At 48.4% G+C, this 16,032-nt stretch overlaps 1 protein-coding gene across 2 annotated transcripts in view; it reads left to right on the top strand.

The window, feature by feature from the left end:
• Positions 1 to 13,712: 13,712 nt before the first annotated feature.
• The window catches only part of RORB (RAR related orphan receptor B), a 138,017-nt gene continuing 135,697 nt past the window's right edge, over positions 13,713 to 16,032 (top strand). The window contains exon 1 of one of the 2 annotated variants that reach the window (XM_064403459.1): positions 13,713 to 14,174. In XM_064403459.1, coding sequence (XP_064259529.1) covers positions 14,168 to 14,174 — 7 coding nt within the window. In that variant the 5' untranslated portion in view covers positions 13,713 to 14,167. The remainder of the gene's footprint in view (positions 14,175 to 16,032) is intronic. The other variant, XM_064403460.1, reaches the window with a different exon arrangement.

The following is a 16,032-nucleotide window of genomic DNA, read 5'->3' as shown; positions in this document are numbered from 1 at the left end:
TGTAGCTAAATAAGCATTCTGACACAGATTCAAATTCAAAAAAAGCACATAACCACATGTTTAATCCTAAGCATTTTCATTACTACTTTCTCAGATCAGACTGGTAAAATCTGCCTGCCTTATATAGGGGATAGAGCTGGGGCCATTTTTTTCCCTCTTAGGATTGGCCTATGAACTGGATGGAAAAATTAACTGCATAAATTAAAGTGGTGCTAATAGCTTTATAAGAGAAACAGCTCTTTTAAATGAAAGGGGAGCATCAACTGTAATTTCTGCTTTTGGAGATTATTTTTGTTTTGCACTGGCCTGTAAATGTATCATGCCAAAAATAGGGGTGAGCAATCTGTAAGCTTTTTTATTCTCTTCAAAAATATACTTTAAGATTTAAAAAATATCTGCTTTTTAATATGTGTATTTCCAAAACCTGATTCTGTTCTCATCTGTTTCATAAACTAGGATAACAATAGGCACTTTGAATATTCCTGACCAGAGTGTATTTAAGCATATTTTTTCCAACTATCTGAAAATAAATGTACTTTGGGATATCAATTTTAAAGCTAGCTATGCTGAAAGCAATTTTATTTTTCTGCAATAAAAATAGGAGGTAACTGATGCATACCTTTCAAAACTGATGCAATTTTGAAAATATTTGATGTATCAACAATACAGATATGTACCAGTTGTTCCCCATGATGTTTATATTAATTTGGTGTAGTTATTCTTTACAAACATTGCAGGGGAGCAGGGAAAAAAAAAGGAAAAACTGTATATAAATCAGGAATACTGTCATGGAGTAGGTGCACATTCTGAAGGTGAAGATTATTTTTCAAGAGGGAGGAAGGAAGTGGCGGAAGGAAGGAAGTGGCGGAAGGAAGGAAGTGGCAGAAGGAAGGAAGTGGCGGAAGGAAGGAAGTGGCGGAAGGAAGTGGTGGAAGGAAGTGGCGGAAGGAAGGACGGAAGTGGCGGAAGGAAGTGGCGGAAGGAAGTGGCGGAAGGAAGTGGCGGAAGGAAGTGGCGGAAGGAAGTGGCGGAAGGAAGTGGCGGAAGGAAGGAAGGAAGGAAGGAAGGAAGGAAGGAAGGAAGGAAGGAAGGAAGGAAGGAAGGAAGGAAGGAAGGAAGGAAGGAAGGAAGGAAGGAAGGAAGGAAGGAAGGAAGGAAGGAAGGAAGGAAGGAAGGAAGGAAGGAAGGAAGGAAGGAAGGAAGGAAGGAAGGAAGGAAGGAAGGAAGGAAGGAAGGAAGTGGCGGAAGGAAGTGGCGGAAGGAAGTGGCGGAAGGAAGTGGCGGAAGGAAGTGGCGGAAGGAAGTGGCGGAAGGAAGGAAGGAAGGAAGGAAGTGGCGGAAGGAAGGAAGGAAGGAAGGAAGGAAGGAAGGAAGGAAGGAAGGAAGGAAGGAAGGAAGGAAGGAAGGAAGGAAGGAAGGAAGGAAGGAAGGAAGGAAGGAAGGAAGGAAGGAAGGAAGGAAGGAAGGAAGGAAGGAAGGAAGGAAGGAAGGAAGGAAGGAAGGAAGGAAGGAAGGAAGGAAGTGGCGGAAGGAAGGAAGGAAGGAAGGAAGGAAGGAAGGAAGGAAGGAAGGAAGGAAGTGGCGGAAGGAAGGAAGGAAGGAAGGAAGGAAGTGGCGGAAGGAAGGAAGGAAGTGGCGGAAGGAAGGAAGGAAGTGGCGGAAGGAAGTGGCGGAAGGAAGTGGCGGAAGGAAGTGGCGGAAGGAAGTGGCGGAAGGAAGTGGCGGAAGGAAGTGGCGGAAGGAAGTGGCGGAAGGAAGTGGCGGAAGGAAGGAAGGAAGTGGCGGAAGGAAGTGGCGGAAGGAAGTGGCGGAAGGAAGTGGCGGAAGGAAGTGGCGGAAGGAAGGAAGTGGCGGAAGGAAGGAAGTGGCGGAAGGAAGGAAGTGGCGGAAGGAAGGAAGTGGCGGAAGGAAGGAAGTGGCGGAAGGAAGGAAGTGGCGGAAGGAAGGAAGTGGCGGAAGGAAGGAAGGAAGGAAGGAAGGAAGGAAGGAAGGAAGGAAGGAAGGAAGGAAGGAAGGAAGGAAGGAAGGAAGGAAGGAAGGAAGGAAGGAAGGAAGGAAGGAAGGAAGGAAGGAAGGAAGTGGCGGAAGGAAGTGGCGGAAGGAAGTGGCGGAAGGAAGTGGCGGAAGGAAGTGGCGGAAGGAAGTGGCGGAAGGAAGGAAGGAAGGAAGGAAGGAAGGAAGGAAGGAAGGAAGGAAGGAAGGAAGGAAGGAAGGAAGGAAGGAAGGAAGGAAGGAAGGAAGGAAGGAAGGAAGGAAGGAAGGAAGGAAGGAAGGAAGGAAGGAAGGAAGGAAGGAAGGAAGGAAGGAAGGAAGGAAGTGGCGGAAGGAAGTGGCGGAAGGAAGTGGCGGAAGGAAGGAAGTGGCGGAAGGAAGGAAGTGGCGGAAGGAAGGAAGTGGCGGAAGGAAGGAAGTGGCGGAAGGAAGGAAGTGGCGGAAGGAAGGAAGTGGCGGAAGGAAGGAAGTGGCGGAAGGAAGGAAGGAAGGAAGGAAGGAAGGAAGGAAGGAAGGAAGGAAGGAAGGAAGGAAGGAAGGAAGGAAGGAAGGAAGGAAGGAAGGAAGGAAGGAAGGAAGGAAGGAAGGAAGGAAGGAAGGAAGGAAGGAAGGAAGGAAGGAAGTGGCGGAAGGAAGTGGCGGAAGGAAGTGGCGGAAGGAAGTGGCGGAAGGAAGTGGCGGAAGGAAGTGGCGGAAGGAAGGAAGGAAGTGGCGGAAGGAAGGAAGGAAGGAAGGAAGGAAGGAAGGAAGGAAGGAAGGAAGGAAGGAAGGAAGGAAGGAAGGAAGGAAGGAAGGAAGGAAGGAAGGAAGGAAGGAAGGAAGGAAGGAAGGAAGGAAGGAAGGAAGGAAGGAAGGAAGGAAGGAAGGAAGGAAGGAAGGAAGGAAGGAAGGAAGGAAGGAAGGAAGGAAGGAAGGAAGTGGCGGAAGGAAGTGGCGGAAGGAAGTGGCGGAAGGAAGGAAGTGGCGGAAGGAAGTGGCGGAAGGAAGTGGCGGAAGGAAGGAAGTGGCGGAAGGAAGTGGCGGAAGGAAGTGGCGGAAGGAAGTGGCGGAAGGAAGTGGCGGAAGGAAGGAAGTGGCGGAAGGAAGGAAGTGGCGGAAGGAAGTGGCGGAAGGAAGGAAGGAAGTGGCGGAAGGAAGTGGCGGAAGGAAGTGGCGGAAGGAAGTGGCGGAAGGAAGTGGCGGAAGGAAGTGGCGGAAGGAAGGAAGGAAGTGGCGGAAGGAAGGAAGGAAGGAAGTGGCGGAAGGAAGGAAGTGGCGGAAGGAAGGAAGGAAGTGGCGGAAGGAAGGAAGTGGCGGAAGGAAGTGGCGGAAGGAAGGAAGGAAGGAAGGAAGGAAGGAAGGAAGGAAGGAAGGAAGGAAGGAAGGAAGGAAGGAAGGAAGGAAGGAAGGAAGGAAGGAAGGAAGGAAGGAAGGAAGGAAGGAAGGAAGGAAGGAAGGAAGGAAGGAAGGAAGGAAGGAAGGAAGGAAGTGGCGGAAGGAAGTGGCGGAAGGAAGTGGCGGAAGGAAGGAAGTGGCGGAAGGAAGGAAGTGGCGGAAGGAAGTGGCGGAAGGAAGTGGCGGAAGGAAGTGGCGGAAGGAAGTGGCGGAAGGAAGTGGCGGAAGGAAGTGGCGGAAGGAAGTGGCGGAAGGAAGTGGCGGAAGGAAGTGGCGGAAGGAAGGAAGGAAGTGGCGGAAGGAAGGAAGGAAGGAAGGAAGTGGCGGAAGGAAGTGGCGGAAGGAAGTGGCGGAAGGAAGTGGCGGAAGGAAGGAAGTGGCGGAAGGAAGTGGCGGAAGGAAGGAAGTGGCGGAAGGAAGGAAGTGGCGGAAGGAAGGAAGGAAGGAAGGAAGGAAGGAAGGAAGGAAGGAAGGAAGGAAGGAAGGAAGGAAGGAAGGAAGGAAGGAAGGAAGGAAGGAAGGAAGGAAGGAAGGAAGGAAGGAAGGAAGGAAGGAAGGAAGGAAGGAAGGAAGGAAGGAAGGAAGGAAGGAAGGAAGGAAGGAAGGAAGGAAGGAAGGAAGGAAGGAAGGAAGGAAGGAAGGAAGTGGCGGAAGGAAGGAAGGAAGGAAGGAAGGAAGGAAGGAAGTGGCGGAAGGAAGGAAGTGGCGGAAGGAAGGAAGTGGCGGAAGGAAGGAAGGAAGGAAGTGGCGGAAGGAAGGAAGGAAGTGGCGGAAGGAAGGAAGGAAGGAAGGAAGGAAGGAAGGAAGGAAGGAAGGAAGGAAGGAAGGAAGGAAGGAAGGAAGGAAGGAAGGAAGGAAGGAAGGAAGGAAGGAAGGAAGGAAGGAAGGAAGGAAGGAAGGAAGGAAGGAAGGAAGGAAGGAAGGAAGGAAGGAAGGAAGGAAGGAAGGAAGTGGCGAAGGAAGGAAGGAAGGAAGTGGCGGAAGGAAGTGGCGGAAGGAAGTGGCGGAAGGAAGTGGCGGAAGGAAGTGGCGGAAGGAAGGAAGGAAGGAAGGAAGGAAGGAAGGAAGGAAGGAAGGAAGGAAGGAAGGAAGGAAGGAAGGAAGGAAGGAAGGAAGGAAGGAAGGAAGGAAGGAAGGAAGGAAGGAAGGAAGGAAGGAAGGAAGGAAGGAAGGAAGGAAGTGGCGGAAGGAAGTGGCGGAAGGAAGTGGCGGAAGGAAGTGGCGGAAGGAAGGAAGTGGCGGAAGGAAGGAAGTGGCGGAAGGAAGTGGCGGAAGGAAGGAAGGAAGTGGCGGAAGGAAGTGGCGGAAGGAAGTGGCGGAAGGAAGTGGCGGAAGGAAGTGGCGGAAGGAAGTGGCGGAAGGAAGGAAGGAAGTGGCGGAAGGAAGGAAGGAAGGAAGTGGCGGAAGGAAGGAAGTGGCGGAAGGAAGGAAGGAAGTGGCGGAAGGAAGGAAGTGGCGGAAGGAAGTGGCGGAAGGAAGGAAGGAAGGAAGGAAGGAAGGAAGGAAGGAAGGAAGGAAGGAAGGAAGGAAGGAAGGAAGGAAGGAAGGAAGGAAGGAAGGAAGGAAGGAAGGAAGGAAGGAAGGAAGGAAGGAAGGAAGGAAGGAAGTGGCGGAAGGAAGTGGCGGAAGGAAGTGGCGGAAGGAAGGAAGTGGCGGAAGGAAGGAAGTGGCGGAAGGAAGTGGCGGAAGGAAGTGGCGGAAGGAAGTGGCGGAAGGAAGTGGCGGAAGGAAGTGGCGGAAGGAAGTGGCGGAAGGAAGTGGCGGAAGGAAGTGGCGGAAGGAAGTGGCGGAAGGAAGGAAGGAAGTGGCGGAAGGAAGGAAGGAAGGAAGGAAGTGGCGGAAGGAAGTGGCGGAAGGAAGTGGCGGAAGGAAGTGGCGGAAGGAAGGAAGTGGCGGAAGGAAGTGGCGGAAGGAAGGAAGTGGCGGAAGGAAGGAAGTGGCGGAAGGAAGGAAGGAAGGAAGGAAGGAAGGAAGGAAGGAAGGAAGGAAGGAAGGAAGGAAGGAAGGAAGGAAGGAAGGAAGGAAGGAAGGAAGGAAGGAAGGAAGGAAGGAAGGAAGGAAGGAAGGAAGGAAGGAAGGAAGGAAGGAAGGAAGGAAGGAAGGAAGGAAGGAAGTGGCGGAAGGAAGGAAGGAAGGAAGGAAGGAAGTGGCGGAAGGAAGGAAGTGGCGGAAGGAAGGAAGTGGCGGAAGGAAGGAAGGAAGGAAGTGGCGGAAGGAAGGAAGGAAGTGGCGGAAGGAAGGAAGGAAGGAAGGAAGGAAGGAAGGAAGGAAGGAAGGAAGGAAGGAAGGAAGGAAGGAAGGAAGGAAGGAAGGAAGGAAGGAAGGAAGGAAGGAAGGAAGGAAGGAAGGAAGGAAGGAAGGAAGGAAGGAAGGAAGGAAGGAAGGAAGGAAGGAAGGAAGGAAGGAAGGAAGGAAGGAAGGAAGGAAGGAAGGAAGGAAGGAAGTGGCGAAGGAAGGAAGGAAGGAAGTGGCGGAAGGAAGTGGCGGAAGGAAGTGGCGGAAGGAAGTGGCGGAAGGAAGGAAGGAAGGAAGGAAGGAAGGAAGGAAGGAAGGAAGGAAGGAAGGAAGGAAGGAAGGAAGGAAGGAAGGAAGGAAGGAAGGAAGGAAGGAAGGAAGGAAGGAAGGAAGGAAGGAAGGAAGGAAGGAAGGAAGGAAGGAAGGAAGGAAGGAAGGAAGGAAGGAAGGAAGGAAGGAAGGAAGGAAGGAAGGAAGGAAGGAAGGAAGGAAGGAAGGAAGGAAGGAAGGAAGGAAGGAAGGAAGGAAGGAAGGAAGGAAGTGGCGGAAGGAAGGAAGGAAGGAAGGAAGGAAGGAAGGAAGGAAGGAAGGAAGGAAGGAAGGAAGGAAGGAAGGAAGGAAGGAAGGAAGGAAGGAAGGAAGGAAGGAAGGAAGGAAGGAAGGAAGGAAGGAAGGAAGGAAGGAAGGAAGGAAGGAAGGAAGGAAGGAAGGAAGGAAGGAAGGAAGGAAGGAAGGAAGGAAGGAAGGAAGGAAGGAAGGAAGGAAGGAAGGAAGGAAGGAAGGAAGGAAGGAAGGAAGGAAGGAAGGAAGGAAGTGGCGGAAGGAAGGAAGGAAGTGGCGGAAGGAAGTGGCGGAAGGAAGTGGCGGAAGGAAGTGGCGGAAGGAAGGAAGTGGCGGAAGGAAGTGGCGGAAGGAAGTGGCGGAAGGAAGGAAGTGGCGGAAGGAAGTGGCGGAAGGAAGTGGCGGAAGGAAGTGGCGGAAGGAAGTGGCGGAAGGAAGGAAGTGGCGGAAGGAAGGAAGTGGCGGAAGGAAGTGGCGGAAGGAAGGAAGGAAGTGGCGGAAGGAAGTGGCGGAAGGAAGTGGCGGAAGGAAGTGGCGGAAGGAAGTGGCGGAAGGAAGTGGCGGAAGGAAGGAAGGAAGTGGCGGAAGGAAGGAAGGAAGGAAGTGGCGGAAGGAAGGAAGGAAGGAAGGAAGGAAGGAAGGAAGGAAGGAAGTGGCGGAAGGAAGGAAGGAAGTGGCGGAAGGAAGGAAGTGGCGGAAGGAAGGAAGGAAGGAAGTGGCGGAAGGAAGGAAGGAAGGAAGGAAGTGGCGGAAGGAAGGAAGGAAGGAAGGAAGGAAGGAAGGAAGGAAGGAAGGAAGGAAGGAAGGAAGGAAGGAAGGAAGGAAGGAAGGAAGGAAGGAAGGAAGGAAGGAAGGAAGGAAGGAAGGAAGGAAGGAAGGAAGGAAGGAAGGAAGGAAGGAAGGAAGGAAGGAAGGAAGGAAGGAAGGAAGGAAGGAAGTGGCGGAAGGAAGGAAGTGGCGGAAGGAAGTGGCGGAAGGAAGTGGCGGAAGGAAGTGGCGGAAGGAAGTGGCGGAAGGAAGTGGCGGAAGGAAGTGGCGGAAGGAAGGAAGGAAGTGGCGGAAGGAAGGAAGGAAGGAAGGAAGGAAGGAAGGAAGTGGCGGAAGGAAGTGGCGGAAGGAAGTGGCGGAAGGAAGGAAGTGGCGGAAGGAAGGAAGTGGCGGAAGGAAGGAAGGAAGGAAGGAAGGAAGGAAGTGGCGGAAGGAAGGAAGGAAGTGGCGGAAGGAAGGAAGTGGCGGAAGGAAGGAAGTGGCGGAAGGAAGGAAGTGGCGGAAGGAAGGAAGTGGCGGAAGGAAGGAAGGAAGGAAGGAAGTGGCGGAAGGAAGGAAGGAAGGAAGGAAGGAAGGAAGGAAGGAAGGAAGGAAGGAAGGAAGGAAGGAAGGAAGGAAGGAAGGAAGGAAGGAAGGAAGTGGCGGAAGGAAGGAAGTGGCGGAAGGAAGTGGCGGAAGGAAGTGGCGGAAGGAAGGAAGGAAGTGGCGGAAGGAAGGAAGGAAGGAAGGAAGGAAGGAAGGAAGGAAGGAAGGAAGGAAGGAAGGAAGGAAGGAAGGAAGGAAGGAAGGAAGGAAGGAAGGAAGGAAGGAAGGAAGGAAGGAAGTGGCGGAAGGAAGGAAGTGGCGGAAGGAAGGAAGGAAGGAAGGAAGGAAGGAAGGAAGGAAGGAAGGAAGGAAGGAAGGAAGGAAGGAAGGAAGGAAGGAAGGAAGGAAGGAAGGAAGGAAGGAAGGAAGGAAGGAAGGAAGGAAGGAAGGAAGGAAGGAAGGAAGGAAGGAAGGAAGGAAGGAAGGAAGGAAGGAAGGAAGGAAGGAAGGAAGGAAGGAAGGAAGGAAGGAAGGAAGGAAGGAAGGAAGGAAGGAAGGAAGGAAGGAAGGAAGTGGCGGAAGGAAGGAAGTGGCGGAAGGAAGGAAGTGGCGGAAGGAAGGAAGGAAGGAAGGAAGGAAGGAAGGAAGGAAGGAAGGAAGGAAGGAAGGAAGGAAGGAAGGAAGGAAGGAAGGAAGGAAGGAAGGAAGGAAGGAAGGAAGGAAGGAAGGAAGGAAGGAAGGAAGGAAGGAAGGAAGGAAGGAAGGAAGGAAGGAAGGAAGGAAGGAAGGAAGGAAGGAAGGAAGGAAGGAAGGAAGGAAGGGTTAGAAAAAACTGAAAAGACACTTTTGAAGAGAAGCCCTTAAGCATCCTCAACTTCAGCCATTATTATGAGCTACAGCTAAAGCTATGGTCTGTAGCAGTGGACTCGATGTGCACATGAGGTAAGTCTAAAACAATACACCAGATATGAATGCCCCCAACCTGAAAGACAGGCAACATATTGAAACCTAAATATTTCTCCATTTAGTGAAAATTAGAAATAAATACATATGTTTCAATATATGGGATACTGCCATTTTAAAATTGCTTAGTCCAAATTAGCCTTTTACCACCAGCCTTGTTCTGCAGGTACTACTAACTTATTGTGACATAATAATAAACAACTGAATGATCAAGAGAAGGTTATGGGTTACTCAGTCAACGTGCTTCATATCTCCTGTAAGTCCAAAATATTAGGCCCTCTAAATTTTTCTGTTTCATTTTCTTGTTATCCATTATATCCAAGATTCCAGTTTCTGTGACACTCTGTTTTGAAATGAATAGACAATATTTCTGTTTCCCTTTATTTTACCTCTTTTAGAAGGGAATTACTAACATGCATATGCTTTTATATGCTACTCATAGCAAAGGATCAGTTTTTAAAAACTGTGTAAACTGATATACTAAATACTATGATTTTTCTAAACAGATATTAGCTCAGAAATAGTAGTGATTGATACATTGCATACAATGAAAAACAATTTAGAATAAAGGTTTTGAAATTCTTTGATTTTATAATGTAAAACTCTGGAGCGTAAGAATAGGAATATTGAGATTCCACCAGCAAATTAATTCATTTCCTGATGAATAAAATAACTGTATTCTGGGTTTGCAATTTTCCAGTAAAATAGTATTAAAATTTTGAAAAATCAGACTGTTTCCATGAGCCCAAAAGAATAGTTACCTGGAGGGTCAGTATCCATTTAAAGGGAAAATTTTTTTGCTTGTAATACATGCTTACATTTAAACTTCAAACTACTTCATGAGAGCAACATACATTTGTAGATACTCAGAGTCTTATTCCCAGGCTATAGTGTCTAGTGCCTCAGAGGCTGCCAGGAGGATTTGAAGCACTGATCTGAAGGCAGGTCTTCTGCCTCATGCTTCTTTTCTACAGCACTTTCTTTTGCTCACATATTCCTTCCAACTCTTATTTTTCTATCTCCTTCATTGAATCCCGTTCTTGGTCTTGGATTGCCTCAAAATGACTTAGGAACCTTTGGACATTGGAGAACGTGGATGCACATCCTGGAAGGTCACTGCCTCTTGGCAGACTTTTTGCTGCAGGAAGACTGTCTTTCACTGCTGCCTCCTCTCTCATCAATGTTCAAATATGCTGTAGTTTCTCCAGAGCAAACTTCAGGTTACTTGGGCATAGGCACTACTGTCAAATTTAGCACTTTCCTTGGCTAGGTTTTAGAATACAAAATATAATTTCAAAGTTTTGGTGTTCTTGGTTTAATGCATCAATTATATCCTGAACAGACAGTTTTTTCAGGTGCTGAACATTTTGTCAGGGGCTGAGGTGGATCTAGCATCTCAGTTAGTGTCCATTTCTGTCCCAAGATATGTTCAATTGGGACGTTTTATAACATGATCAGTGATTGACACTTCATGTACAGCAAGGGAAGTCACAATACAATTTCTGCCATTAAGGCAGGGAAGAAGATACAGAATGACTAGATGTCATGAAGTATTTACAGGAGTTGAGCTTCCTTATTTGTGGCTAGGTATTGCTTTTCTTTTCACAAGACAAAGGAAAAATTGAAGCACTGTTTTTCACTTAATTTTTGCAAGTTTCTGGTCATCCTGTCATACATAATACTTAGCTTCTAAAACTAAATTGGCATAAATAAAGATTTTTCAGTTGCTAAATGTTGTTCCTTATTGTATCAGGATTTTCTAGGGATGCTTTTAAAATAATTTTACTGGTTTGGAAGAAAATGCAGAGTTTTGAAAATGGTTTGAAATTGCATAAATTGTTACAAGTCTTTATAGGAGACAAAGATAATATAGTGCATGTGCATGTTTTCAGATTGCAGGTAGAATAATGAGATAGGAAGAATTTCAGAAAATTAATCTAAAGTGAAGAATGCATGAAAGAAGCTCATATTCCTGATCCTGTCAGTAACTTTTTGCAAAAGTCATAAAATGAAAAACTGAAAAATCTTTATTACTTATATGAAGTTGTAGACATATGAAATGAAGAAAATTGTGAGCAATGCTACTCCTATTGAATCTAAGAAATAAATTTTGACTATGGGGTGCATCTGGCTTCGTTTCATGCCAACAGAAATTAGCCATTGATACCCAGGGGAATTAAATGGGACCTGCCAGATACAGTTTGTTTTGACTATTCATTCAGTACTTTTTAATGAAGCAACTAAATTAGGCATAACTTGCTACAGCTTCAATGAACACATTGCAAATTATTAAAATGATAAAAGTATGTAGCCTTAAATACTGTCTTAGAAGATTGTGATCCAAAGAGCCTTGGAAAGTGCTAATGCAAGTGAATATTCTGAAAAGCAATTCTTCACTGTTATTTTGCAGTGAAAATATAATAAACATAAAATATTAGTTTATATTTTGGAGCAAAACAAATTGCTTGTTGTATTTAAGCTATATTTGTCTGATGTTTTCTAAACTTCTCTGAATCACCTGAAATGAGAAAAACCTGAAAAGGCTGTCTTTGAAACCTAGGATAATTAATGTCTTTGAAGAATAGTGGGCTAAATTGTACTACTCAGTTTATTTAACTTTTATTTAACTATTGAAAATATGTGTTCAGTTTTTAAATATTCTCTAAATTTCTGTATGACTTCAGATCATGTGGCTTTCTTGTGTTTACCTGCTTCAACATATAACAGTTTCAAGCAGCCTTATATTTTTAAATACAATATTTGTAATTTGTCTGGCTCTCAGTGAAGTTCACACATGTTTATAACATTTCACCATGTTTCTTTCACCACCATTACTAGTACCTAGTATACAATATTTAATAATAAATATTTTAAAAATTGAAATTTAACAACTTGCTCTAGCTAGTGAAGAAGTTATCTCGACATCATTGTACATATATTATATTGGAACAAGAACAATGAACGAACTAAAAGTCTACCAAGGCTTCTGAAAATGGATAAATAAAAATTGCCACTCAATATGGTAGTGAGAAATATAAAGGAATTCCAGGGGCCAGATTATGTGGATTTTGTAGGGGAGAAAAAAAAAAAGAGCTTTTTATCAAAATCAAGCTAAGAATGAATAATGAGATTTTTTTCTCCATTGTCAAAAGCACCACACAAATCCCATATAAAGATGACCCAGAATCCACTGTAATATTGTAAGGTATTTTGAATGCGAGCATAGCAAGTAAATAGCTTGTTATTTTTTGTTTGGTGTTAAGATGCAGCTTGAAAACAATTAAATCTAAAACTCATATTGGCATAACTGAGAACAAGGTGTCTTGACAATATGAAAAGAAAGTGTATGCCTCCTCTTGAAATTCGCCTGTTTTTTGTTCCTGCTGCTAGGTGAATCTCCAGTAGATATTCACCTAGCAGCAGGAACAAAAAACAGGTGAATTTCAAGAGGAGGCATGCACTCACATGCATGAGTAGATGGAATCTCTGCTATCTCTCCTAGCTGCTTTTGTAAGAGCCATAAGCACTATTCACTAGATGCCATATTAGATACCAGATAATTTATACCTATTATGAGATAAGACTTCCTAACATGCTTTGCAAAGTGATGTGTATGAGTTGTTTCATTGCAATTGCCTCAGAAACTTTTGAACATGAGGAACAGATTGAAGAGATGGTTTGTGGGAAAATCCATAGAAGAGAATCATGGAGGCAAGCCTAACTGCCACCAACCATATCTGCTAAAATCCCAATCAAAAAGAAAACATGCCACTGTAAATTCCGTGTCTTGTGAAGTGACAAGATGGAGAGCACGTAACTGTTACTGAAAGGTGTGTTGATATTGTGTAGACTAAAAGCCAAGTAATTGCTAAAAGTTTCTTGATGAGATCCTATATGAGCATGAACAACTTTGCATGCAGTATATAAATTGTATAAGTACAATGGTCAGGAATACAAACACCATCTTAGGAATTAAGAATTTTATTTTTTTTAACAGACCCTGTCTTCACTACAGTGAATGCAATTAAAATTCACCATGGTCAAGTAAATCTAGACATTTGCAATATTGGCAGAGTTTATTCTTTCATGTCTGTCAGTTGCAATTCAAACAGGTGTTTGAAAGAGGTTAACCACAAGAACTTGCTTCCTCTAAACCCTGTAACCTTGTTCCCCAAGAATAAAGCTTTGCCAGTTTGCACTAACAGTGGGCACTTCACTTTGTATCTTTCCTATAGTGTATCATAAGACAGCAAAAGATAGCATACCTATGATCTCTTGCAAAACAGACCTAATAGAACTTAGTCTAATAATTCATGTAGTAACAAATAAATCTATTTTAGTATTTCCGCACTTAATTAAACACTTTGAACTATGTATCCTATTTTGATTTATGAGGTCGATATAGTAACTTTGTATGGATACATTTTAGTTAAAAATGATAGGCTTTTTTATAATTTTAGGCTTTGAGCTAGGAACTGTAACCCTTGATAATAGGGACGTATTTTTAAGATGTCTTACTGAGCTCCGATTGTGTTCCATGATCTATCATACAGGAAAAAAAAAGAAAAGAAAACAGTAATTGAAAAGCTCCCCTAGTATTTTTGTTTGTTTGGGTGGTTTTTGTTGCTTTTTTGTTTCGTTTGTTTGGGGGGGTTGCTTGTTTGGGTTTTTGTTTTTCTGGGGACAAACATTAGTTTGTCTATCAGTTAATCAGGGGGAGAGTTGTGAGTCGTGAAAATCCTGCTGGCCGCAGAACACACCGGTTTCTGCAGAACCTTCTCCTAGTCTTACACCGGAAAACAATTGCTTTCGACGTCCAGATTCACTCTTTAATGAGAAAATGACTCACCACCAAACTTTCCCATTCCCGTCGGAAAATGAAGTTTTCCGATGATAGTCACACCGTGGTGACCGAGCGCCTTCGCCTTTCTCCGCGGAGACACCGCCTCCTCACTAACAGCGCCACACGGGGTGATTCTCTGCGCCCGCTGCCTTTCTCCGCACGCTCCAGAGCTCTGCAAACCGGTCCCATCCTTGCACCACCACGCCCAGCCTCGCCCGCCGGGCAGGACCCGCGGCGATCGCCGGGCGAGCACAAGTTGCGGCGCGGAGCGCACGGAGCCCCGCGGCCGGGCCGGGCCGGGCCGGGCCGAGCGGCGGCGGCGGCACCCGGGGCCACCCGCGGCGGCGGAGCCGGGCGAGGGCGGCGATTGGCGGCGGCGCTGACAGCGGGCGGGGCGGCGGCGGCGGCACCGCCCACCCCCCGCTATAAGCCTCTTTGCCGCTTTCTCACTGGGTCTCATTTTCGCTTCGTGCGTTGCTGTGGCTGCGCAGTAGAAATCCGCACCGGGGAGCTGCTGAGGGGCGCCGTTGTCATGTGAAAGCGCACATGCTCTGCCATCCACACGGCACCCCCCTCTCTTCTGCCTCCGCGTGTTTTTGCTGTTTTTTTCTAACGTAACTCCTTTCCTCCTCCTCCCGTGCCCAGCCCCTCGCCGCCGCTCGGCCGCCCAGGCGCCCCCCGCAGAGGCTCCGCCGCGGGCAGTCGCGGGGCGGCCGCCCCGGAGCAGCGCGCCCGGCGGCGGGGAGCCCGCGGAGCCGCGCCCCGCGGAGCCGCCCCGGAGGTATGGTTTTCCCGGCGGAGCAGATCTGCGGCCGCTGCCACCTTCGCGGGTGTTGAGACGGGATTTGTGCGGTGCGGTTCCTGGGCTCCTAGCTTCATGACTGCGCGGAGCGGGGAACCAACACCATGCGAGGTAAGCGGGCCGGGGGGCGGCTCTCTTTTGGGAAACCTTGTGGGGAACGGGCTGGAGAAGAGCCTTCTAGAGGAGAGGGTCCGGGGGAGAAAGTTGATGAGTCTTGCCCGCCCGCCGGCGTGGCTACTGACGGTGTCATTCCTGCACCCGAGGGGTCCTCGAGCCAGAGCGAGGAGCCTTCCGCGGCAGATGGTGGCGGACACCCCTCGCGTACTGCCCGGGGAGCCCAGCGCCGCCTGGCCCGTGGCGGGCAGGCAGAAGGGAGGCTCAGGTGGTTGGCAGTGTCTGTGCCATGAGGTCCCCACCTGCAGCTGCCCGCGGGCGCGGCAGGGTGTCCCGTACGGCGGAACCCGCTGCCGCTTGGTCCCGGGTCGCTGCCAGCACGAAGAGGGTCTCCCCTTTTCTCCCCAAAAGTTATCTGGACTTTGTTCCCCAACCGGCACCGTCTCCTGGAGGCCCCCGTTCCCCATGGGTTGCTAATTGGGCGGCAAGGGTTGCGCTGCCCGGGAACCCTTTCCCCGTGCCCGCAGGTCTCTTTGGGTCCCCGAGCCTGTGCTGCCTGCGCAGTCCGATCGTGGAGTGCGGGGGAGATTCGTCCAGGGCTTGCAGCCGCACTCGGTGAGGGTCCCGCTGGAGAACAGAGTACCGTCGCCGACGGGACACTCTCAGGCGTGGAGAGCTGTTTGTCCAGTTCGGCTGGAGAGAGGCAGCGTGCTGGCACGCCGGGCAGCCGAGTGGGGGTGTGTGTAGGGTTGCTGAGCACATGGGAATGCGTTGTTTCCGTGTCTCCCAGGACCAGATTCCCCTGGGCCCCATCCCCGAGCCAGGCGAACACCGGCGCCGGGGCAAGAACAATCCCTGTTCAGCCTCGGGCGTCCGTGGGGTTTACACAGCTCCTCCGCCCCCCATCTCCCACCTTGCCCTTTATCACCCAGTTTGGAAGAGCGGTTGCTTGCCTCACCCATGGCTTGGTAAAAACCACAAAAAGTATTCTCTACGGGGGTATTGGAACGGAGGAGAAGAGCTTATGGAGGGTGGGACGCGCTCGGGGTTGACAGCGGCGCTGCATGCAGATTTCTTGATCTTCCGTTTAAGGTAGGACACGCACACACCTCTACTATAAAGAAATTCTAGCTAGAATTTCAGCTTGTTTGATGTCATCTCCTGTAACAGCACGTGTTAATATAGCGCTAACAAATCATACGTGTGTAATTGGCTTTAAAAGAATTGTAGCTATGACATTTGCCCAGATTGACTTTAAAAAGACCTTCTTTTCCCCCAGCGTTCTTTGTTAGAGTGTTGGTTGTGGGGCATCTGGCAAGAACTTGCTAAACGGTGTTTGTTTTTCTTAAGAGCAACAGGAATTAAGGGAAAACACTCCATTCTGTAAATTAGCCCCTGTTGCAGCTTTGAGGCTTGGGTTGGAGGTTTTCTATTTGTTTGAGTATGGGATTTTGTGGGTTTTGGTATTTTGTGGTTTTTGTTTGGGTTTTTTCGTCCCTTGTTTTTCTGCGCACCAGAGCGCCTCCAATTTGAGTAAAGCTGGTCATTGTCTCAAGGGGTTGTTTTTCAAAACGTGACCCCTGGTCAGGAGCTGCAACTCCCCTTTCTGGGGGCAGTTCATCCTCGCAACCCGTGGCTCCCACCTCTCCTCCCCTGCTCTGGGGTGCCCTGTGCAAGGGTGAGGAGTAATGCCCACCCTCTCCTCAGATGCTTTCCTTTTAAACAAGGCCCAGAGTGGTCTAGCTGTGCTGGGCAGGGAGAGGAAGGTAGATCTTGCTACACATCTGGTTACATCTCCTGCAGGATCTGCCCCAGCTCCATAGTCATCTCTGCCACCCCTTTAACTGTGCTGTCA

This window comes from Passer domesticus, chromosome Z, assembly GCF_036417665.1.
Source record: "Passer domesticus isolate bPasDom1 chromosome Z, bPasDom1.hap1, whole genome shotgun sequence".
Classification (NCBI taxonomy): domain Eukaryota; kingdom Metazoa; phylum Chordata; class Aves; order Passeriformes; family Passeridae; genus Passer; species Passer domesticus.
Note: the sequence above shows the minus strand (reverse complement) of the source record. Positions and strands in the feature narration are given on the sequence as shown.